We start from the raw sequence: 26,552 nt of genomic DNA, 5'->3' as shown, positions 1-26,552 counted from the left end.
ACCTGGAGGATGGCGTATCTGGCCATGGCCATTGACCTGGTTTTACAATAAATGGGATTCGTCCGACCAGGCGACATGATTCCATTGATCTGCAGTCCGATCTCGATGATACCATGTCCATTGTAATCACAATTGACGATGTTGTTGGGTCAACGTGAGAACACGTAGAAGTCCTCTGCTGGGGAACACCATGTTCGAGACTGTGCGCTGAATGGTTTGCTCCAAAACACTTTTGCATGCTCCAGCACTGTATTCTGCCGTCAGATCTGCCACAGATCGTCGCCTATCTGGCTTTAGTGAGTGGGCAAGGCTTTGCTTCCTATGTTCTGTGGTGAGGTATGGATGTCCAACTTCCTGCGGCGTACTCGTGTTTCGGCATTCTTCAACCACTTTCCATGGGTGGTCACGGCAGTAGCATGCGAGCAGCCGACCAGCTTCGTCATTTCCGAGATGCTCGCTCCCAGGCACTGGGCCGCAACAAGCTGGCTTTTGTCACAGTCGCTTAAATCGGCGGATTTCCGCATTTGCGCCACTTATGTTCAGTAGAATGATTCCCCATTCGTCTCTGTTCCACTGGCGGTGGTCATAATGTTTTGGCTCATCAGTCTAAATCTACCACCTGCTTTACTCCCAATTGAGCCTATCTGATCATTCCATTTCATAAGCCGGCCGGAGTGACCGAGCGGTTCTAGACGCTACAGTCTGGAACCGTGCGACTGCTACGGTTGCAGGTTTGAATCCTGCCTCTGGCATGGATGTGTGTGATGTCCTTAGGTTAGTTAGGTTTAAGTAGTTCTAAGTTCTAGGGGACTGATGACCTCAGAAGTTAAATCCCATAGTGCTCAGAGCCATTTGAGCCATTTCATAACCCTACGATGTGCTACACTCAGGTATTTGTATGAGTTGACCGTTTCCAGCTGTGACTCAGTGATATTATAGTCATAGGATATTACGTTGTTTTTTTGTTTTGGGAAGTACACAGTTTTACATTTTCGAACATTTAAAGCAAATTGCCAATATTTGCACCACTTTGAAATCTTATGAAAATCTGGCTGAATATTTATGCACCTTCTTTCAGACAGTACTTCACCATAGATAACTGCATCATCTGCAAAAAAGCCGATTTTACTATTGATATTGTCTTCAAAGTCATTAAAATATATCATGAACAGTAGATTAGATTAGTACTTGTTCCATAGATCATTAATACGACACTTTGTAATGATGTGGAACGTGTCAGGTTAATGAAAGGAGTCTATACAGGATATTACATTACACAAAATATTACATGACACTTAACTGTTTATAGGTGGGGAAATTACCCACTTACTATATCCAAAAATTCATCTAATGAATAGAAGGGGTTGCCATTCAGAAATTCTTTTAATTTTCTTTTAAATGCTATATGGCTATTTGTCAGACTTTTGATGCTGTTACGTAAGTGACCAAAGACTTTTGTGGTAACGTAATTTATCCCTTTCTGAGCCAAAGTTAGATTTAACCTTGAGTAGTGAAGATCATCCTTTCTCCTAGTGTTGTAGCCAGCCATATACACTGCTATTACTTTTGAATTCATTCGGATAGTTAATAATAAATTTCATAAGTGAATATATATATATTCATATATATATATATATATATATATATATATATATATATATATATATATATATATATATATATATTCCTAGCTCTTTAAATAAGTATCTGCAAGGTGATCTTGGATCAGCTCCAGCAATTATTCTGATTACAGGCTTTTGTGTAATAAACACTCTATTACTCAGTGATGAGTAACCCCAGAATATGATGCCATACGAAAGCAGAGAATGAAAACAGGCGTGGTAAGCTAATTTACTGAGGCGTATATCGCCAAAATTTGCAATGACCCTAATAGTATAGGTAGCAGAACTCAAACGTTTCAGCAGATCTTCAGTGCTTTTTTTCCAGTTGAACCCCTTATCAATGCATACACCTAGAAATGTGGAATATTCTACCTTAGCCACCGATTTCTGATCGAAGTCTATATTTATTAATGGTGTCATTCCATTTACTCTATGGAATTGTATATACTGTGTTTTGTCAAAGTTTAATGAGAGCCCATTTGCAGAGAACAACTTAATGATTTTCTAAAAAACATCGTTTACAATTTCATCAGTTAATTCTTGTCTGTGGGGTGTGATAGCTATACTTGTATCTTCGGCAAAAAGTGCCAGCTTTGCATCTTCGTTAAAATAGAATGGCAAGTCATTAATATACATTAAGAACAGCAGAGGACCCAAGACCGAACCTTGCGGCACCCAATTCTTGATTGCTCCCTAGTTTGAGAAATCACCAGTTTTTTTTTTTTTTTTTTTTTTTTTTTTTTTTTTTTTTTTTTTTTTTTTTTTGCGTATTATGTGAACTGTTTATTTCAGTAAAGGTCCCAGCACACTTCCCTGAAGAATACCAGAAGTTACTTCTACATCTGATTATGACTATCCATTCAAGATAACAATCTGTGTCTTTCTACTGAAGAGTCCTCAATCCACTCGCTAATTTTACTTGATACCCCATATGATTGTACTTCTGACAAACGTAGATCTGGTACTGAGTCAAATGCTTTTCGGAAATCAAGAAATACTGCGTCTACCTGACTGCCATGATGCAAAGCTTTCAATATGTCATGTGTGAAAAGTGCGAGTTGGGTTTCACACGATCGATGTTTTCGGAATCCATGCTGGTTGGCGTGAAGGAGGTCATTCTGTTCGAGATACCTCAAAATGTTTTAGCTCAGAATATTCAATATTATTAGATTTTACAACAAGTTAATATCAATGATTCTGGAAGGTAGTTTTGTGGATCGCTTCTGTTCCCTTCTTGTACATGTGTGTGACCCATATTTTTTCCACTAACTGGGCTCTGTTTTTTGTTTGAGGGATCTACGATAGATTATAGTTAGAAGAGGGTCTAATACATCTGCAAATTCAGTATAAAATCTGATAGGGATACCATTGGACCCTGAAGCTTTGTTCTATTGTAATGATTTCAGCCGTTTCTCAACACCAGTGACCCTATACCTTATTTCACTCATCTTTTCAGTGGTATGAGGAATAAATTGGGGCAGTTTACCTGGGTTTTCGTTTGTAGAAGAACATCTGAAAAGGGACTGGGCGCTAGCTTTGGTGCCACTAATAGCCTTTGGGTTTTGTGAGAGACCATTTGACAATATTCTGCTACAGTAGTCATTGAAGTATTCATGCCTTCAGTAGGGTTCATGTTCGGCCAGATCATTTGCTCAGATAGTCCAGAATGTTCTTCAAACTAATCGCAAACAATTGTGGCCCACTGACACGATATTGTTGCTTGGGAACATGAATGGCTGCAAATGGTCTCCAAGTAGCTGAACATAACCATTTACAGTCAATGATCGGTCCAGAGAGATTCAATTAGTAATGCAACACATTTTTTTCCTCGGCCAATGTCAGTTGAAAAAATGCAGAATTTGCTGTGGGACATCATGATACTCCCGTTTCAGCCCTTACAGTTCTCACAAATGGCGACACTATATATAGCATTGTAACCTGCTTACCGTCGTATATGAGGTGTCTAGGAGACCTGCTTTGTCGGATCGCTAGACAAAAATTCAAGCAAATCGTATTAATGAAGTTTATTACAAATTAAAATGATTACAATACTTAACTTTGTATCAAACAGATGTGTCGCGAGCAAAGGACAACAGACAAATAAGAAATCCTTTCAGTTCATAGAATTTGTAATACAGGAGAAGTAATACAGTTCCTAAGTCGCTGCTATGTAAGTGCCTACTCTTGATGCCGCTATGGAAGTCACAGAATTACTGATCTTCAACTGGGCCACGGTCAGGCGGTGCGGCAATTTGTCCTCTCCGTGTTGAGGGTGCTGCTGTCGGGTTGTCGTCCTAGATAGGGGTCGGTCCAGGTGCAATTGGCTGATGTCGGGGGACGCTTGATGCTCATTTTCATTGCCCACAAATACTCCTTCTTGAATATGATTAACTTCATTAGCATTATTTAAAGTCTCTGCTGATCAGAAAATAATGCACATCACTTATAGTGTTGTCTGCTTATATAGGGTAGCTGTAAATCATGAATCACATAAAGGTTTCATTTATCAACATTAAAAAAAATAAAATAAAAAAAATCATGAATCACATAAAGGTTTCATTTATCAACATAAAAAAAAAAAAGATCAGTTCTATGAAATACTTAAAACATGCATAGCGACTGTTAGTTTAAATGAGATACAGCAGATGCTGGGAGTGATACACCAGACAGACCATCTGAGAACACAGTGTACATCACAAGCACTTGTGTTTGGGGAAACTTCTTATGTTAAAGAAAAGTAAGGTAAAGGGAGGTATATTCATGAGAGATTTACGTTTTCACACTTTTTCGCTCTCCAACATGAAGCATTTCATCCAGTTATATCTATCTTATGAGGAGTATTCAATAAGCAATGCAACACATTTGTTTCTGAAAGCAGGTTGGTTTTATTCTTGAAAGTACACCATATTTTTCCTCACTCTTTCGGCTACAAAATCCTATTTTTTGACATAATCTCTATTCGCTGCAACCACCTTGCTGGAAGGGTCTGTATGTCACCACGGTACAACTCTACTGGTCGACATCAGAGTCAATGTCTTTTTGCATCAATAACCTACTCATCATCCACGTACTGCTTCTGGCAAAGTGCACTAAACAGATGGAATTCAGAAGGTGCATGAACTGGGCTGTAAGGCACATGAGGAAGAACAGTCCAGTGAAGTTTTGTGAACTTCTCTTGGGTGCATGGACTTGTGTTGACACCTTGTGTTGTCATGGAGAAGGAGAAACTCATTTGTATTTTTGTGATGATGAACATGCTGAGGTCATTTCTTCAATTTCCTGAGGGTAGCTCAATACACTTCAAAACTGATCACTGCACAATGAGGGAGGACATCAAACATAACAACCCTTTCAAAGTTCCAGAATAGCATCACCATTGCATTACTGGCTGAAGATGTGGCTTTGAACTTCGTATTTGGGGGAGAGATGGCGTGGCACCACTCCACGGATTGCTGTTTTGTTTCTGGTTCAATGTGATGAACCTACGTTCCATCACATGTGTTGGTAATTGACAAAAAATTGCCACGATCCACCTCGTAACGTGAAAGCAACTTTTCACAGATTGTCCTTCATTACTCTTTATGGCCTTCTATTAGACAGTGAGGAATGCAGTGGGCAAACACCTTGGAGTACAGACCTGGTACATGAGTGTGTCAGAACTACCAACGGAGACATCCAGTTGAATAGCGAGGCTTTTGATTGTGATCCGTTGATCACCTTGAAGGACAGTGTCTGTACATTCTGTGGGTGGCCGGCTGGCACATGGGACGAAGGACAAGTCTGTGTGACCTTGCTGTGATGACAGACGCCATTCCCAATGACTCACCAAGCTTTTGTTCACTGCTAGGTCTCTGTAGACATTCTCCAAGTGATTATTAATATCTGCAATGCTCTTGTTTTCCACCAAAAGAAGCTCAATGACAGCTCTCTGCATGGTACAAACCTTCATTACAGATGCTATTTTGAAGGCTATAGGCCTATGTTTCGGCATAAAGTCAAGTGCTGGTGGGAACACTAGAGCAGAGATGATAAATGAAACCTTTATGTGATTCATGATTTTTTTTTTTTTTTTTTTTTTTTTAATGTTGATAAATGAAACCTTTATGTGATTCATGATTTACAGCTACCCTATATAAGCAGACAACACTATAAGTGATGTGCATTATTTTCTGATCAGCAGAGACTTTAAATAATGCTAATGAAGTTAATCATATTCAAGAAGGAGTATTTGTGGGCAATGAAAATGAGCATCAAGCTTCCCCCCTTAAACCAGAATGGGGTATCAGTAACTACACAGAAAAGAGTAAGCCTTTCATTGAACAGGAACATAATCAAAACATAATGAAGAACAGTACGTTAGACTCATAATGCCTACATCTATGTCCATAGGCAGCAAACCACAGAGCAGTGGATGGCAGAGGGTTCTTCCCATTGTCCTACGACATATTTGATTTCTTCCTGACCCATCGACATATGGAGTACAGTAAGGAAGACAACTAAAATGCCTCTGTGTCTTTGCAGTCCCTATGGCCCCTTTCACACTTCTCTGGCAGTCATCTAAGGGCACCTTAGCAGCACTGCCTTTGGTGAATGCTGCAGGTATATGAGCTGTCTCATACGCAGACGCACCCACTAAATGGTGGCACTGACGGCCATTGTTGTAGTCTGTTCTGACAGAAGAAGTGATTTGATTTGATGTAATTTGATTTTTTATTTGGTCCTGTTGATTACATATTGTACAAAAGGTGTATTAGTAATATAAGAAAAGTCAAGGGAAACAATATAAAATTATGTGATCATTTTATATATTACACAAATACTTATTTTCTATGAATGATTGATTGCAGACAATATTACCTGCATTTTACTGGTATAAGTTTAAGTGAATGCTTAAAATAGCAGAATGAATGGAAGTACACATTTTTAACTCAGTGCCACAAATAAATAATTAAATTTACATTTTGTCTTTATGATTTAAATTAAAATACAAAATTTTTATCTTCATCATATAAGTAAAGTAATTTCAAGTGAATACTTAATAGTGTAGACACAGTGTAGCATAAATTGTAGTGCTCATTTTAACTTACGATATAGATAAATTTACGTTTTATCATTATAATTTATGTTAGGAATACACAATTTTGTCTTCACGACATAAATAAAGATTTTATTTTAAGAGAACTCTTCTTTATATAATGTAACGGTTTCTTCTATTTTTACTCAAAGGATGTCTTATTACTCTGGGAATTCATTCATTTTGTACTAAGTTTGTTCACTGAGGAATGTTTTTAGTTTCCTTTTCAATACCTGTTTGTTACTAATTTCCTTTTTTGTATTTATGGGAGCTTGTTATGTACTTTTATTCATGACAAAGTTACTCCCCTATGGACTTTTGTGAGAGTTGCAGAGTCTTGTGTTATGCTTGTTACAGTTTTTTGGAAGTTTTTTGACCAACCAATCAATTTGCTCTTTCCATTGCAGCTGGCTTCCTATCAGGATGCCTAGGAATTTTGTATGTGTGGTTTCATAAATTTCATAAATATAAACTTCAGAAAGTGGCTTTATTTGTGGCTATAATGATAGCATTTAGACTGCCACAGTGGGAGAAATCAGGTTCACAGTTGGCTTACTGGGAAGTGATATCAAAATTACATATCACTCAGTATCACAGACACAGTATTGATTTCATCATATTTTTCTGTTTTTGTATTGTAACTTGCGGTATGCCGTTTCAGGGCAGCAGCCCATAGAACATTTTTCACAAATGTGTCACACCTGGTACAATGTCTTATAATTAAAACATCTGTTAATGATGCATTGGTGGTAAAAGCCTTCAGGAGATACTAGGATGAACAACATTGTATAAAAAAGGTGCATGTGTGTGGTGTAGCATAGTGGTTAAGGACATGGATTATGGAGTTAGAAGGAAGTAGGTTCATATTTTGCTGTATGCTAGTATTTTTTCATCTTAGGGTTTTTAACGTAGTCTGTGACTCTAATGAATGCAATACAAGTATATTATGCAATATTTGATGTTGTTCAAATATAAGAGTATGCTCCCTAAGGAATTACGTGATTACACATTTTCCATAAATTGTGTGCGTAGACCTGATGTCCAATAGCATCCCAGACCCATTCAAATCAGACAAATTTGATAGCTAAGACATCAGCAAGAGTGCTCCTCAAACCACTCTAGCATGACTTGAGTCTTATACTACAATCAGTTATAAGGTTGCTTGTGTGGTAGAATGTCCTGTAATAATAGTTCATGAAGATGTATTCCATAGATTCAAACAGTAGCTCCCATGATGAATTCAGTTAGGCATTAGCAGTCGATTCATACTATAAATTCAAATAGGTCCCCAACTAGCCGTAGTAGTAGTAGCAGTAGTAGTGATGGTGGTGGTGGTGGTGGTGGTGGTGGTGGTAGTTCTACTAGTACAGTAGCAGATTCATGCCACAGTCTCAACTAACTGTACCAAAATAACCACACACATTTTTTGATGTATGGCAGAATTATCCTTCAACTAACACTGATTTTTCTTGTTGGTCTGTCTTGGGATGATGAAAATTTGATATAAATGTAGATGAAAATTAAAGTCCAATTCATCATATAAACAGAAAGCAGTCTAATGTCCAGGGTAGTATTGCATTTTTAAGTGATTTTTAAATGATTCCTCACATAAACAGTGTTTTACATTATTCATAAGTCAGCTAATTTGCAGCGGATTTTTAAATGGTGAAAGCTGAGAATTCTGAAATGTGAGCAATATGTAAAAGGTTTTTATATTTGCCAGCCGCTGTGGCTGAGTGGGTCTAGGTGATTCAGTCTGAAACCGCACTGTTGCTAAGGCCATAGGTTTGAATCCTGCCTCAGGTATGGATGTGTGTGATGTCCTTAGGTTAATTAGGTTTAAGTAGTTGTAAGTCTAGGGCACTGATGCCCTCAGATGTTAAGTCCCATAGTGCGTAGAGCCATTTGAACCATTTTGAACCATTTGTTTTTATATTTGTATTAAATGGGTGGGATAGTGGGACATCTATTTATCAGCTTACATGCTTCCATTGAATTTGTAAATCATTTTTTGATGAATGCCAATATGATCCCTTCAATAAGCACACTTGAGCAGGAGGTGTTTGGTGGCCATGACAGTAAGTATCAGGAGAAGTGTTCTGAAATGACCACACTTGCGGACTTCAATAAGTTCTACAAGCCTGCTGGGTTATAGGACATTGAAATGTCTTTGAATGTAGTGAAATACTTCTAATAATTGTTGAACTTAGACTTATCTATGGTCATAGGGAGTTTGACTTTTATGAGCTACTCTGAAATATTTTGGATGCTGTTTGGACTTCAAATATTTGTATGAAGTGGCAATATGGCAATAAACTGTCCAATTTGTGTGTTGCTCAGTGGAAACTACATGGCACTTCACCCCATGCATCTGCATGTTACAGCAAAATTGTAACTAGTAGTGTCCATGTTTCAGTGTAACTGCAACAGAATGTCCCCCGTTCCATTGAAATTGTAACAAATGTACCTTGTTACAGTAAAACTGTAACAAAATGCTGCATGTTACAGATAAATTGTAACAAACTGCCTCCATGTTACAGCAAAAATTGTAGGAAAAGCCCCATGTTACTGTAAAATTGTAACAAACTGCCTCTGTGACGGTAAAAATTGAGAAAAACGCCACCAGTTACAGTGAAACTGCTACAGATTGCCCCATATGAGTAAAATTGTAATAATTTGCCCTTTATTACACCAAAAATTGTAACATAACACTTCATGACACAGTGAAAATTGTAACAAATTACTCAGTACACCACTATGTCACAGAAAAATTCACTGATTGCCAGAAGTAACGTTCCACAAGAGCTTTAGGGGCAGACCATAGACCAAACATGACAGGTCTGTACAATCTCCACATCACTCATTTATCAATTGTGATGATATGGAGCTACTAACAGGTGCACTGTCATAACTTTAATAATGTTGCATCCTGTTTCCGAAGTCCACTTATCTTCAACAGCATCTTACCATACTGAGTTTCTCCCTTATGTCACTACCCTAGAATAGTGAAAATATACAATGAGATTACCATGCAGTGCACTTGCATTCAGAAGCCTAATATGTGCTAGCCCAGCCATCCAGAATGCTGTGAATGAGTGTGTCAGTTGTCACCCTTATGTGGATGGATCTTATGGAAATGTGTGGCGTGCACTTACAGAACTTATCCATCAGAACCCTTCAGAGGAAGTCTTTGCTATGAATTTTGATGCGACTTGTGCTTCAGTACACTTTATGTATGATACAAGAGCACTACTACCTGTTTGATGTTCATGCAGTATTACTTTTACATTTGTACTTAACAATGTAACAAAAAGGATAGTTGTTACTCACCATATTGTGGAAATGCTGAGTCACAGAAAGGCACAACAAAAAGACTGTTGTAAAGGTAGCTTTTGATCAAGAAGGCTTTTGTCAAAAGAAGACAGCACACACACACACACACACACACACACACACACACACACACACACACACAGGGACTACCTATGTTATATAAACAGAGTCAGGTGGTATTTTCATTTGTTTATTAATAAATCAATTACAGTTTTTTGTGAGATCAACTTTAAGCTTGTTGAAACTAAAAAAAATAGGTAAACAGGGTTATAATTTGGTGATTATGGCAGCAGATGAGTGCCCAGTCTTCTTAATTACTCAGTCCCCTTAATAAGATAATCTAATGACAAAATAACTGAAAGTTCTTCATTACACAAAATAAAAAACTGTGGGATTTTGGTTGGATTGTAGCCCAAGGAAACACTCTCATTTCTGTAAGACTCGGTGCATTTCATTACAAATGTCTACATTACAACAAGTCGTATAGCCAAGTGAATTGGCAAGATAACATCAGCTGTTAGGTTAACAGAATCAGAGAACTTGCGATGGCAGTGATATGTCATTCGTACTTGTCGACACCACACAGACCACCCCTCCCTGCAGTGGGGAGCAGAGTTTGAGTGCAGTGGAAGTGGGGCGCGTCCAGTGGTGAAGGCGGTGAGGGAGATCGCAATTATGTGATGAGGATGTCCATCTCTGTAGGTTGTTACGGCAGGGTCCACGCTGGGAGGTCAACCTGGAACTCCTGTAGGTGGTTTGGGTGGATGAGGTGTCGGCCCTTGTGTGAGGATGGAGCAGTGTGGGGAGAGACTGTGTCCCCCACATGATTGGCTGGCAACATTTGAACTGTAACACTCCCTACGGGGTTACCGTAGTTTGGGGAGTGTGTGGCTGACCCCACTCGGGAGCGGGTGGGAGCTGGTGATCGACTGACAAACTGGGTCCCCGGTCGGGTGGGGCGAATTTTCTTGCAGCTGGATGAAGATGTGGTTGTCGTCGATGAGGATGGTGATGTCCTCCACACGTTTGGGTGGGATGTCAGGTTGCAGAACGACTAGAGGGGTAGGGAGGTGGAGGTGGAGAGAAAAGGCAAGAACCCAAGGAACGGCATTGGTGGTGATGCAGACGTATGTTCGGGTGAGGACTGTGGCTGCAGCTCAGAGGGGTCACAGCTTGAGTGCGAGTCCTCAGTGCTGGGAGGCTGCATAATGTTGTCAGGTGCGCAAGACGCTGGGTCGAGGTGTGCCGGTTTCATGCGGTGGAGAGAAACAGTGAGCAGCAAACCTTTAACCCAGATGTCCATCGTGTTACTAGCCCAGTTTATGACATCATATGGGCCTGAGTATGTGGTGAAAGCAGCAGGATGGAATGTTGAATTTGTGGAGAGGTGGATCAGTGTGCCTTGTGACTTTGTTGCCCTGGCATTTGATGCATTTCAGGGCCCAGATCAGACAATTGTGTTTCATGTCTCACCACATGAATCATTCAGACACACGGGGTGTCGATGACTTAATCCTGGGGTGTGCTAGAGAATGGTGGAGGGGGGTGGAGATGAGGGGTCAGAGAGTGCCAGTGGAAGAGTTGCACCAGACTTCCTCTTGGATGCCGGCGAATTTTGCTCTGGTGAAAGACAGTGAAGAGGAGCTGTTGAGAAGTTGCTGTGTATCTTCATCCTGGTTCTGTAGGGATGCGAGGCCGGAAAGTTCAACAACCATTGAGATGGTGCTGATGCGGGAAAGGTAATCTGCAATTATGTTGTCAGCACCTTTGACATGGTGGGTGTCAGTAGAAAACTGAGAGATGAAATCGAAATGCCGAAAGCAATGGGGTGAGGGGGGGATTCAAGAGGGGGGTTTCATATGGCATCTGCAACTGGTTTATGGTCGGTCACGATGTGGAAAGGTCAGCCTTCAACATTGGGGCAGAAGTGTTTCACCGTCTCATAAACTGCTAAAAGTTTGTGGTCAAAGGCTGAGTATTTTTGTTGGACGCATGAAAGTTTCTTCATAAAGAACTGAAGTGGCGTGACCACGTCATTGTGGCATTGTTGTAGGACTGGTTCCATCCATGGAATGGTGCGCATCCCTGAAGTTTGCTTGATGGTGAGGGCGTTAGTGAGGGCAAACTGGGTGTCAGCTGCTGCAGGCAAATGACAATGGTAGTGGTTTATTGTCCCCAGAAACTAACGGAGCTCTTTGTACGAGGTAGGGAGTGGTATGGATAAGATTGATTGCACCTTAAATTCAGGGGGTCGTATGCTAGTGGCCGAGACTGTGTACTCCAAGAATTGGACAGATTTTTGGTGCAGTTGCAGTTTGTCAATTTTGATATTGACTCCATTTGATGAGAGAGCATCCTTTACTATTGTGATGTGGCATTCAGGATCTTGCACAGATTTGCTGAAAATCAGGATATCGTCGACGTAAACAAAACAGAAGTTGACGTGGAGCAAGAGAGAGTCAATGAAGTGTTGCCACATCTGGATGGTGTTCTTTAACCCGACTAGCATGAAATGGTACTCATACTATGCGATGGGAGTGATAATTGCTGCTTTTGGAATATCTTTGGATGCGACTGGGATTAGGTGATAAGCACATTTTCAATCCAGCACACTGAAAATTGTAGCACTCGCGAGAAGGTGAGTGAAGTCGGAAATGTTCAGTATAGGATAATTAGGATAATTGACCATCACAGTTCTAGAGTTCAAGCGTCTGTAATCGCCACACATATGAAAGGAGCCATCCTGTTTGGGGGTGAGGTGTATGGGTGATGACTAGTTACTATTGGAGGGCTGTAAAATGCCTGCCTCAACGTGCTCCTGTATTTGCTGGTGAGCCAAGCATAACTAGAGTGGGTTAAGGCAGCGAGCCTTGTGGCGAATAGGTGGGTCCTTGGACGTGATGGTGCGATGAACAGTTCTGTTCATGATGGTTTTAACTGAATGTTCGATGACTGCACATGGGTGGGGCATGGTGTCGGTAGAGTTGTTAGGGGCGCATGGCCTGGAAGCAGTGTAGCTGTCTGCTTGAGAAGGGAATTGCTATGGAAAAGTCACATTTTTGTTATGTTTACACTGGCTCAGATGCCAGTTTACAAGTGCTGAGCATGAGGCGGGCATGAGCGGTGCGCATAGAGGCTGTCTATTGTCGATAGTGTGCCAGAGAGGCATGCTTCGAGGTGGCAATGGTGCTGGTGCACATGTATCTATGGAGCGAGCCGTGCGAGGAGGCGCAAGAGGGGGAGGAATGTTTATCAACACACTGGGCGGGCGCTTGGGTGGCGGCGGGGAGGCGTGGTTCAGAGCTAGCTAAAGCCAGACACGTGGCAACCATACTTGGACATCATGAAAGAGGTCAGATTTCCATACTATTGGAAGTACAATAAAGGGTCATTCAGATGTTTTGGTAATTGTTTGGAGACATAGGAAATGTTTGTTGCTGAGCAGTAATGGGTTGATCAAGTATAGCCACTCCACAGCAAGACAAACCAAGACTTTACCACGAAATTCAACAAAGTTTGCAAGAAGTTCTTTGCAGAGCAGAAAAAAATCTCAGGAGAATAAGATACTGTGTGTTTCAAGCTGTGATCAATTTGTCTGTCTGCCAGATATCCAACAATGATTTTTCGTCACGTTAGTGCAATGACAGGATGAAAGAGGAATACATTCCTAAATTCCTCACTAAATAGTTTTTCTTGGGACTTCATAAGTGGACTTTTGGAGCAAGTTAGCATTTATCTTCAAGTGTTTAGCTCAGTTTTTTCAGCATTTCAGTGATGCTCTCCGATGGGCCAGACAAATCTGTCACCATTTGACCTACCCTTCTTTGTGTACAAGTATCCTCTATTATACCCATTTTGTATGAGTTCCACACAATTGGGTCTCATAAGTGCTTATATGTCGTGGTACATACTAGGGTAGACACCAAATCTGGGACACTGTTAGGCAATATGTACACACCTTGAAACTGAGTCTGACCTGTCTCAGTCATGAGCATCAGTTGAGAGGTCATAGATCAGAACACTTTTAAATGTCTCATTTAAGGCCTTATCACCAAGCTTTTAAATGTCTCATTTAAGTCCTTACCACCAAGTTTTGCTGCTGTCATCTGAATGGTAAGGGCTGTGAGACACTGCTACATAAGGGTCTCTGATTAATTGAGCATGAGAGTAATGTAGCCAGTTTGCTAGGGAAACAGACTACACAAAAAGTGATGATGGCACTGAAAATACAGTCCAGTTTCATCTGTTATTTCACTAAAGCATTGTGTGATGATGTATGTTCTCTGACTATGCATGCCAGCATGATGAATGCTTTAGAAATTTTCTTTTGTTTGCTGTAGTTAATTGCATAATTTACAAAAATAATGAAATGCCTTTTTACAGGGATTCCAACCAGTCATCTATAGTTAACCTATGTGTGGAGCAAAAAACCATGTAACAGAAAACAGCAATCACACTAGCTTTTGAGCACTAGCTCTTTTTATAGCAAAAGTACACACATTCACACACACAACCTCACAGACTCCCAAACACACCCTCCTGTGGCCACGGCAAGACTAATCATTCATATTTGATTATTGAAAGCAGTTGCCAGAGCTGAAGATGCAATTATTTGGACAGATGACTACTGCATGGCCACTCAACAATAAGTAAAGAGCACAAACGATACAGCAAAAAAAAGATCAACCACATGTAATCTTACCCTCCCACACATCACCATTAAGTTTTCCAGTCTCTTCATTACTTTCATAACCTTCAAGAGGCGTAAGATATACAAAATAAAATATTTTTTTCCTTATCTTCATTTTCTCTTGTTGTTGGCTCCAGTTCTTGCATCCAGGGGTACATTCTTGTGGCTGAAATTTTGACTTAGTGGGCTCCAGATGACTGAATAACTGTTGCACATTTGCCTGTTTTACTCTTGAATTTTATTCTTCGTCACATTTTTGCATGTCATACTGCCTTTACAATTCCAACTTCAGTATTCAAATTCACAGTGTTATGGCACAACACAAAAATCCGACCGATTCCATCAGAGGCATGTCCACTACTAACAATATTCCAAAGAGTTTGACAAAAGAAGAATCTTCAAGTTATATCATTATTTTATTAATGAGTCCAGGAATAAATTTGACAATTCGTGTTAGATTGTGCAATTAATAATATGACTTTTAAGTATGTCAGAATTTCTAATTTCAAATATTTCTAAAAGAAAAATAATTTTAACCATTAGTACATATAGATTGTAACAAATTAATTTCATTTTATACATTTTAACTTGAAATGTAATACATTACATACAATATCAAGTGAAATTCTTTCAGTGAAACAGCCAACAATGTTCACCTATACCAGATTGAGGATTAATCCTGGTATCGGCTACTACTATAAAAAAAAGGTTATGTTAGAAAATGGTGTACCACGGCTGTGACTACCTCTTGTTATACGCTGGGGTGAGGAATATCCTACACAAAATCCTCCCCATGTCTCCCAGAGTAGTGTTCTGCCACCCACTCAACCTGCAGAATAACCTTGTCCATCCCAGTTCCAGCCCTACTCCCAGTCCTGCGCTCCATGGGTCATTCACTTGTGGTTGGTCCAGATGCCTACTGCAGTCCAGTCACACAATAAAAGGTTGGGCAACATGCAAAAGCAGCCATGTTATACATCAGCTACACTACAATTACTGTACAGCATTCTATGTGGGCATGACAAGTAACCAACTGTTTGCTCACATGAATGGGCACCACCAAACAGTGGCAAACCATAAACTTGACCATCCAGTTGTTGAAGATACTGCACACCACAACACAAATACCTTCAATAGCTGCTTCACTCTGCAGGTAATTTGGATATTCACTTCCAGGATAAGTTTCTCTGAACTATGCAGGTGGGAATTGTCTCCTGCACTCTTGCAGTCCCCCTGCTAGTGTTTCCACTTCCTTTACCATTTGCCTTCACTCTTCTGTCCACATCGTTCCTTCTCCACCCAGATCGTGCACTGCCTTCTCCCTCCACTCTTCCTCCCCCTCCCGATGTGGAAGTTCTCTCCCTCTGTCTCCTGCCCTCCCCTATCTCTTTCTCCCTCCCCCCTCTCTCCCCCTTTTAAATCCTTCTCCCTTCTCTCTACTCTCCATATCTCCTTATTCATCTTCGCTTTTCTGTCCTTTTACCCCTCTCCCTCTTCCTACATCTCTTCTTGCTATGCCATCTGTACTCTTTTTCATCTTGTTTTGCAGCTGCATAGTCATCTATTCAAAGACTTTTTTCTTTCCCGCCAACCCTTCCTTGCATTCTTTCCCTACTCCCTCCCCATCTCCATCAGCTCAGGCAACTGCTTTCAATAATGGAGCATCAGTAATTAGTCATAAAATCTTGAACACTTTGTGCTCCACAGCTTTCAGATATTTATTAAAGGAGATCTTCTATTCACCATGAGATACACTAGAAATTGTTAACCCCTCTCAGATATAAAAAGTATTAGATTGTTGGCTATCTATTCTGACAATGATGACAGTACACCTGTTTATCTGTCAGTGCTTGTAATTATATGATGAGATGAATACATTCACTTGAAGAATTTGAATTCTCATACTTAACTGGTTGGTGCACCAATCTGCTTCTGCTTTCTCCAGCTTTTTTCAAAGTTGGGTGGTACGTTGTTATTAAACTGGAAACAAGATGTTTCCCATTTGTTTATTTTCAAAAGCTATGCCATCTCCTCGTTACTACAGTATATATACAGGGTGGTCCATTGATAGTGACCGGGCCAAATATCTCACGAAATAAGTATCAAATGAAAAAACTACAAAGAACGAAACTCGTCTAGCTTGAAGGGGGAAACCACATGGCGCTATGGTTGGCCCCGCTAGATGGCGCTGCCATAGGTCAGACGGATATCAACTGCATTTTTTAAAAATAGGAACCCCCATTTTCTATTACATATTCGTGTAATACGTAAAGAAATTTGAATGTCTTAGTTGGACCGCGTTTTTCGCTTTGTGATAGATGGCACTGTAATAGTCACAAATGTATAAGTACATGGTATCACTTAACATTCCGCCAGTGCGGATGGTATTTACTTCGTGATACATTACCCGTGTTAAAGTGGTCTGTTTACCAATTGCGGAAAAGGTTGATATCCTGTTGCTGTGTGGCTATTGTGTTCAAAATGACCAATGGGCGTGTGCTGTGTTTGCTGCTTGGTATCCTGGATGACATCATCCAAGTGTCCGGATAGTTACGTTATTTAAGGAAACAGGAAGTGTTCAGCCACATGTGAAACATCAACCATGACCTGCAACAAATGATGATGCCCAAGTAGGTGTTTTAGCTGCTGTCATGGCTAATCCGCACATCAGTAGCAGACAAATTGCATGAGAATCAGGAATCTCAAAAATGTCAATGTTGAGTATGCTACATCAACATCGATTGCACTCATACCATATTTCTATGCACCAGGAATTGCATGGCGATGACTTTGAATGTCGCGTACAGCTCTGCCACTGGGCACAAGAGAAATTACAGGACAATGACAGATTTTTTGCACACATTCTATTTAGCGATGAAGCATCATTCACCAACAGCGGTAACATAAACTGGCAAATATGCACTATTGGGCAACTAAAAATCCATGATTGCTGCGACAAGTGGAACATCAACGGCCTTGGTGGGTTAATGTATGGTGCGACATTATGGGAGGAAGTATAATTGGCCCTCATTTTATCAATGGCAATCTAAATGGTGCAATGTATGCTGATTTCCTACATAATGCTCTACCAATGGCAAATATGCACTATTGAGCAACAAAAAATCCATGATTGCTGCGACAAGTGGAACATCAACGACCTTGGTGGGTTAATGTATGGTGCGACATTATGGGAGGAAGGATAATTGGCCCCCATTTTATCAATGGCAATCTAAATGGTGCAACGTATGCTGATTTCCTACATAATGCTCTACCAATGTTACTACAAGATGTTTCACTGCATGACAGACTGGTGATGTACTTCCAACATGATGGATGTCCGGCACATAGCTCGCATGCGGTTGAAGCGGTATTGAGTAGCATATTTCATGACAGGTGGACTGGTCGTCGAAGCGCCATATCATGGCCCGCACGTTCACCGGATCTGACGTCCCCGGATTTTTTTCTGTGGGGAAAGTTGAAGGATATTTGCTATCATGATCCACTGACAACACCTAACAACATGTGTCAGTGCATTGTCAATGCATGTGCAAACATTATGGAAGGTGAACTATTCGCTGTTGAGAGTAATGTCGTTACACATATTGCCAAATGCATTGAGGTTGACAGACATAATTTTGAGCATTTATTGCATTAATATGTTATTTATAGGTAATCACACTGTAACAGCATGCGTTCTCAGAAATGATAAGTTCACAAAGATACATGTATCACATTGGAACAACTGAAATAAAATCTTCGAACATACCTACATTCTGTATTTTAATTTAAAAAACCTGCCTGTTACCAACTGTTCATCTAAAATTGTGAGCCATATGTTTGTGACTACTACAGCGCCATCTATCACAAAGCGAAAAAATTGGTCCAACTAAAATATTCATATTTCTTTACGTACTACACAAATATGTAATAAAAACTGGGGGTTCTTATTTAAAAAAACGCAGTTGATATCTGTTTGACCTATGGCAGCGCCATCTAGTGGGCTAACCATAGCGCCATCTGGTTTCCCCCTTCAAGCTAGACAAGTTTCGTTCTTTGTAGTTTTTTTGTTTGACGCTTATTTCGTGAGATATTTGGCCCTGTCACGATCAATGGATCACCCTGTATGTCAAAATTTGTAAAAAGACAATTTGTTGTGCAACATGACCAAGTGTCAAAGCATAACAGACTGCTAGCTTCCACCACTGACATCTCTTTCTCACCAACTGACAAAGCATTTTCCCATTCTTTGTATACAAAACCAGACACTTTCCGATATGCGGGTAACACCACATTTACTAGTCAGTTCAACAATTTTATTTTAATAGCTGTGATTCTTGGAATTATATGACTGTTTGGTCAGTTGTACTTAGTTTTTACAATAATGCACATAACTGAAAATATAGGAAAAATTGGCATTTTATGTCTTTAAGTAAGCATTCAGATTTGGTTATTAATCAATCTTTGAATCGGTGTGTATTAGATGTGATTTAGAAACATGAATACTGTTGTGCAATAATGCCTTCAGTTTGTATGCACTAATAAACATTTAAATAAAGTTATAATTCATTATACTTTTCATTTGAACATAAAAATAAAAACTGTAGAGAAGTTATTTTACAGAGATGTAACATTTTTCTATTCAGTGACAACATTGGTTTGATTATAGTATGGATTATAACTCCCTGCACTGACAAAGTCGTTAGTGTTTGTTTGTATACCTGATTTGGTCAAAATTTGGAAACATGTTTATAATATGAAGAAAATGCTATGGTATCAATCTCTTCATCAATGGTAGAGGAAGGTGTTCTAAGGACTTGCTTCATTATAAAATGTTTATGTGCCAAAACTAGTTTTCAGATTTGCAACCAATCATCAGATGTCTCAAACATTATTAAGAATTGTCTTTGCCCAAGATTTGATAGGAGCAACAACATGACAACTTATATGCTATGTGATAGGTCAGATTTCTGATCCTGTCATATTAACTGACACATTTGTCATTAATAAGGATTAGCCAACAACTGAACATCTGTGTAGTGTGTTTTTTTGAATGTGTACTTTTGCTAGAAAAAGAGCTAGTGATTGCAAGCTAGTGTGACTACTGTTTTCTGTTATGTGTCTTTGTGCTCCATGCATCAATTTGCTATAGGTGAGTGATTTAATTTCCTTTATTTTATGTATAGCTTCTTCCTGGAATTTCTATTATTGTTATGAAATGCTATTTTCATAGTTAAAAACAAATTTTAAAGTTCCAGGATATGTACGTGATTGATTTGCGGAGCGATACATTAACAGTACCTACTAAGGCAATGAGAGAAGCAATGTACAATGCAGAAGTTGGAGATGATGTTTATGAAGAAGATCCTACTGTGAAAGGTATGTATGTGCATATATTTCAGTGAAGTAACTGAATCTTAGGCTTTTTAAAGTCATACATTATCATAAAATTTTCATGAAAGAAGCGTGCAATGTTTTGTTGTCATGGGAATTAGTGACAGATTCAGTGTGGACAGAACTTTTATGTGATTACGTGATTTGTTTTGTTTCCTTGTAATTCCTGTGTACAACAGTAACAGTCAGAGAGAGAGACAAGGTGCAACATATGCCCTCCTTTTCTGTACAATGCACTGGTATTGCATCACTCTCTGTGTGATGTTGAGAGTATTTGTGCTAATTCTCATGAATAATTCAGAAGGTTTCTAGCAATAGTGCAGCAGGGATGCACATAACGCTAATTCATCAGAATAAAAGCATGCAAATTCCCCAAGGAATGAGAAGCATATTAGATTCAGTTTGAGGTGCACATGATACAGATTGTCTTTGAGGACACTGTAAACCCACCTTAGAAGAATAAATCATCAATCAGGAGTACTAGAAGGAATGCCCCCAATATGTTCTTGATAGAAAGAATTGCAGTTGTTGGTTGGAAGGAAGTAGCAATTACACCAATCTGCAACATTTCAAGTCCATTACCACAAATTACTCAGCTACTTGTTGCTGAAAATAGAATTCCATAGGTTTGTGCATCTCCCTTGTTTTGTATATGGCACCTTGTAATTCTTCAAGGTGAGGACAACTCCAGGAGGATGCTGTTTTGAAATGTATAGGAACATAATGAAAGTTGCAAGATCACATCCCCATATCATCCCCAATAACGATTTCACCATAGTTCTCAGGGATGAAGAAACTTATGGGTTAAATATTTGTGATGACAAAGAACTTAGTCTGTAGGGAATTGACTGTCATAAAAGCTCCTTCTACTTGAATTCAGAATATGATTACACAACACAACTTGTAACTTTTTCCTGTGATTACTCTCTAACAATGTCAGCAAGCCAAGGAACTAATACCAAATCTTCATATGTATGAGAATTTGCTTTATTTTCACGGACGCTGTATCTACCACAACACTATTTGAGTATGCAGTGAATGAAAGAGATTACAAAACGACATTAAATCTTTTCACTGTGTTTGGGTTTCTGGTACACACTTAAAACTTTGGAAGTTCCAGCTCTTTAAACATCTACATCTACAGGGTTACTCTGCAATTCACACTTAAGTGCCTGGCAGAGGGTTCATTGGACCATTTTCATACTACTTCTCTACCATTGGATGGCGTGTGGGAAAAAGGAACACCTAAATCTTTCCGTTTGAGCACTGATTTTTCTTATTTTATTATGATGATCATTTTTCCATATGTAGGTGGGTATCAACAAAATATTTACGCATTCAGAAGAGAAAGTTTGTGATTGAAATTTCGTAAATAGATCTCGCTGCAAAGAAAACCGCCTTTGTTTCAGTGACTGCCACCCCAACTCGCGAATCATATCAGTGACACTCTCACCCCTATTGCACGATAACACAAAACGAGCTGCCCTTCTTTGCACTTTTTTGATGTCCTCCCTCAATCCTACCTGGTAAGGATCCCATACCATGCACTAATATTCCAGCAGAGGACAGACAAGCTGTCTCTTTAGTGAGTTTGTCGCATCTTCTAAGTGTTCTACCAACAAAGCCCAGTCTTTGTTCCACCCTCCCCACAATATTATCTATGTGGTCTTTCCAATTTAAGTTGCTCATAATTGTAATTCCTTGGTATTTAGTTGAATTGACAGCCCTTAGATTTGTGTGATTTATCATATACCCAAAATTTATCAGATTTCTTTTAGTATCCATGTGGATGACCTCGCACTTTTCTTTGTTTAGTGCTAATTGCCACTTTTCGCACTATACAGAAATTCTCTCTAGATCATTTTGTAATTGGAATTGATCATCTGATGATTTTACTAGACAGTAAATTACAGCGTCATCTGCAAACTATCTAAGTGGGCTGCTCAGATTATCACCTAGATCATTTATATAAATCAGGAGCAGCAGAGGGCCTATGACACTACCTTGTGGAATGCCAGATATCGCTTCTGTTCTACTCAATGAGTTACCATCTGTCACTACGAACTGTGACCCCTCTGATAGGAAATCACTAATCCAGTCACACAACTGAGATGATACTCCATATACATGCAATTGGACTATTAGTTGCTTGTAAGGAACGGTATCAAAAGCCTTCAGGAAATCTAGAAATATGGAATAAATCTGAGATCCCTTGTCGACAGCACTCATTACTTCATTGGAATAAAGAGCTAGCTGTGTTGCACAAGAATGATATTTTCTGAATCCATGTTGGTTATGTAGCAATAAGTCATTTTCTTCAAGGTGATTCATAGTGTTTGTGTACAGTATATGCTCCAAAATACCTCTGCAAATTGAGGTCAGTGGTATGGGTCTGTAATTCAATGGGTTACTCCTGTTTCCCTTCTTGAATATTGGTGTGACCTGAGCTACTTTCCAGTCTTAAGGAACAGGCATTTCATCAAATGAGTGCTTGTATATGATTGCTAAGAAAGGTGCTATTGTGTCTGGATACTCTGGAAGGAACCTAATTGGTATACCATCTGGACTGGAAGACTTGCCTTTCTTAAGTGATTTGAGTTGTTTTGCAACACCTAAGATATCTACTTTTATGTCACTCATGCTAACAGCTCTTCTGGTTTCGAATTCTGGAATATTTACTTCATCTTCTTTCATGAAGGAATTATGGAAAACTGTATTTACTAACTCCGGTTCAGTGGTACCATCATCGGTAACATTTCCATCACTATTGCGCAATGACGGTATTGACTGTTTTTTTCTGCTGGTGTACTTTACATATGACCAGAACCTCTTTGGGTTTTCTACCATATTTTGAGACAATATTTCATTGTGGGAACTATTAAAAGAATCTCAGAGTGACATCCGCACTAAATTTCAAACTTCTGTGAAACTTAGCCAGCATTGGGGATTTTGCGTTCTGAATTTGGCATGCTTTCTTCATTGCTTCTACAACAGTGTTCTGATGTGTTTTGTGTACCATGGTGGATCAGTCTTATTGACTTATGTGGTATGAATCTATCTATTGCTGACGATACTGTGTCTTTGAATTTGAGCCATATCTGATCTACACTTGCATAATTAGCTTGGAAGGAATGGAGACTCTCTTAGGAAGGCTGCAAATTTTTATTTGCTGTTTTAAATAGATATATTTTTGCGTTTATTTCTAGTGGTTTTGGTTGATATGGTTTTGAGCCTTGCTACACGACTTTGTTTTCACTAATCCCTGTATCTGTCATGACGCTCTCTATTAGATCAGGATTATTTGTGTCTAAGAGGTCAAGTGTGTTTTCACAATCATTGACAATTTGTGTGGGCTCATGAACTAATTGTTCAAAGTAATTCTCAGAGAAAGCATTTAGTACAATTTCGGAAGATGTTTTCTGTCTACCACCGACTTTGAACATGTATTTTTGCCAACAAATCTGATCCACCAATAACTCAAAAAAATTTTGGTAACTTTAATAAGCAGCTTTAAAATACAACAGGGAATCTGAGGATAAGAAAATGACCACTAATTGTTTACCAATTTATTCCAGTCCTCTCAAAAACTTAGTCATATACAATACTGCAGTGCATGAGTTATTCTGATGACGATGCACTGTGGTGACCACAGCCGTTACAAAACACATCAGATGCATTCACAATTGCAAATAATTACTACCATCAGCTATAGAATGGAATGAGGACAATGAAAATTTGTGCCGGACCGGGACTCAAAATCGGATTTCCTTATTAGTGTGAGCGGGTGCCTTACCATTTGGCTATCCATTAACAACTCACGGCCAGACCCAAACTTCCGTATGTCGTCAACCATATGTCTATGATCTGTATTTGCACATCCATTATGTGTATTCCCATACAGATCAGACATTGTGCTGAAAGTCACATGCTCGGTATCGGCAGATAAATACGATACTGCAGTACCCGTGTTATTCTGATGACGATGAACTTCGGTGACCACACCCATTGTGAAACACATCAGATGAATTTGCAGTTGCGAATGATGACTACCATTGGCTGTAGATTGGAATGATGACAATGAAAATATGTGCCAGACCAGGACTCAAACCCAGATTTCCTGCTCATCACGAGTGGTCGCCTTGCCATTTTGCTATCCATGCACGACTCACGGCCAAACCCAAACTTCCATATGTCGTCAACCATATGTCTGTGATCTGTACTCACATATCCATTATGTGTATTCCCATACAGATCTATTGTTGTGCTTGAAAGTTGCATGTCAAGTATCGGCAGATAAATATGATACTGCAGTGCCTGTGTTATTCTGATGACCACGCACTGTGGCAACCACAGTCATTATGAAACACATCAGATCATCTGTACAGGAATACACATAATGGATGTGTGAATACAGACCATAGACGTATGGTTGACAATGTATGGAAGTTTGGATCTGGCCGTGAGTTGCACACGGATAGCCAAATGGTAAAGCAACTGCTCACGATAAGTGGGAAATCCAAGTTTGAGACCCAGTCGGGCACAAATTTTCATTGTCGTCATCCCATTCTACATCCGATGGTAGTCATTATGCGCAACTGAGAATTCATCTGATGTGTTAGTCATATACTGTTGACCTCACAAATTAAGTCCTGGGAGACTTAAATTGTAAAAAGTGAACCACATGTGGTTTCAGGTGATCTTTAATAATGTCAGCCACAAATTTCTACTCAGCAAACTTAAGCAGTATGACATCTCTCTTACTTCCATGAGCTCTTACCTTCCTAACAGAAAACAGAGAATCACTTTATCTAATGGGATTAAAATGAAGCAGAGTGAGAGGATATAGAATATAGAGCTCCACAATGTGCTCAATAGAGTCTTTAAAGAACTATTCAAAAACTGTGATGTTTGGTCATGAAGGAAGCATATTACTCAAGAGAGCCCAAATCAACAGTACCAGACTCAACCCACATTGTAGCTGAATAGGCCTGCAGCCGTTTCACTGCAGAAACATTGTCTTACACTTACAGTCACTCATATTATGCAATTACAAATTCACCACAAATGTAATCAACAATATGTAGAATATTTTTTCAGGACAAAGACTGAAAGCTTTTTAATGACTTTCCAAAAAAAGTAGAATTACTGGCCTTTGCTTTAAAATTTCTTTCTTTTTATTGATTTACTTTCTGGTTGCTGTTGCTGGGGAGTTCTGCTATGGAAGTGCTTTTAAAACCAGTTAACTTATTTTTTTGTATGTAGTTGTTTCTAAATTCATGGTTTTAAATGTTAAATTTTTATCCTTTTTCAACTACAGTGTGGTCCCTGCCGCCGTTGGATAAGCAGCTGCCAGCAGAAAGTCGTATACTCCTAGCTCACTTATTTGTTACATAGTTTAATTCTTAATTTCTTTGCGTGTTTTTGGTACTTGCATTGTTTAATTCGTAAATTTCGGGTGTATTATAGTATTTGAGAGTTGTAGCATCGCGTTTTAGTACCTGAATCATGTAAATTCGCGTAGTCGTCTGTCTTCTATTTTTGTTTTGAACGGCCAGTGTCGGTTGGTCACAGCCAGTGTGGTCCCTGCCGACATTGGATAAGCAACTGCCAGCAGAAAGTCCTCCTAGCTCACTTATTTGTTACATAGTTTAATTCTTAATTTCTTTGCGTGTTTTTGGTACTTGCATTGTTTAATTCGTAAATTTTGGGCGTATTATAGTATTTGAGAGTAGTAGCATCGCGTTCTAGAACCTGAATAGTGTAAAATCGCATAGTCTCCTTCTGCCGCCGAGCAGTGTGTCAGCAGTGTGCAAGTAGCAGCATTACTGCATTTACTAGGCAATCTTGTATTTTAATAACAGTTTAAATTTTGTGTCTATTTGGTTGTGCTCTCTGCAGATTAGTTCAGACGTTCTTTGCACAACAGTTTTTAGCATGGATAGGGACTGCAACTGCTGTGTTTGGATGCAGGCTGAGTTGGCATCCCTTCACTCCCAGCTTCAGGCAGTGTTGGCTTCGGTACACAGCTTGAGGCTGTTGCCAATGGGCATCACTGTGGGGGTCCGGATGGGGGTTTGTCGGGGACGGCCAGCTCGTCCCACGCATCCCCCGATCGGACTACGGCTGTGGCTGCCCGGCATATTGCCCACATTGAGGCTGATCCCTCACCTGTGACAGAGTGGGAGGTCCTCTCAAGGTGTGGCAGGGGGCGAAAGACATTCCGGAGGGCTGAACGGAAGGCCTCTCTAGTTTGTCTGACGAAACGGTTTCAGGCTCTGTCTCAGGCTGATACTGATCTTCGGCCAGACATGGCAGCTTTTCCTGTTCCAGAGGTTGCCCCTCAGTCTGCAAGATCTGGGCGGTCGCAGAGGGTGGGCTTACTGGTAGTTGGAAGCTCCAACGTCAGGCGCGTAATGGGGCCCCTTAGGGATATGGCAGCAAG

General features: G+C 39.7%; 1 protein-coding gene across 9 annotated transcripts in view; it reads left to right on the top strand.

The window, feature by feature from the left end:
• LOC126457865 (uncharacterized) overlaps positions 1–26,552 on the top strand; it is a 277,897-nt gene that overhangs the window by 120,720 nt on the left and 130,625 nt on the right. For all 9 annotated transcript variants that reach the window (XM_050094517.1, XM_050094514.1, XM_050094513.1 and 6 more), the window contains one exon: positions 19,969–20,095. In XM_050094517.1, the coding sequence (XP_049950474.1) occupies positions 19,969–20,095 (127 nt within the window). The remainder of the gene's footprint in view (positions 1–19,968; positions 20,096–26,552) is intronic.

Source organism: Schistocerca serialis, chromosome 2 (genome assembly GCF_023864345.2).
Source record: "Schistocerca serialis cubense isolate TAMUIC-IGC-003099 chromosome 2, iqSchSeri2.2, whole genome shotgun sequence".
NCBI lineage: Eukaryota > Metazoa > Arthropoda > Insecta > Orthoptera > Acrididae > Schistocerca > Schistocerca serialis.
The sequence above is the reverse complement of the archived record's forward strand: the minus strand, read 5'-3'. Positions and strand labels throughout refer to the sequence as shown.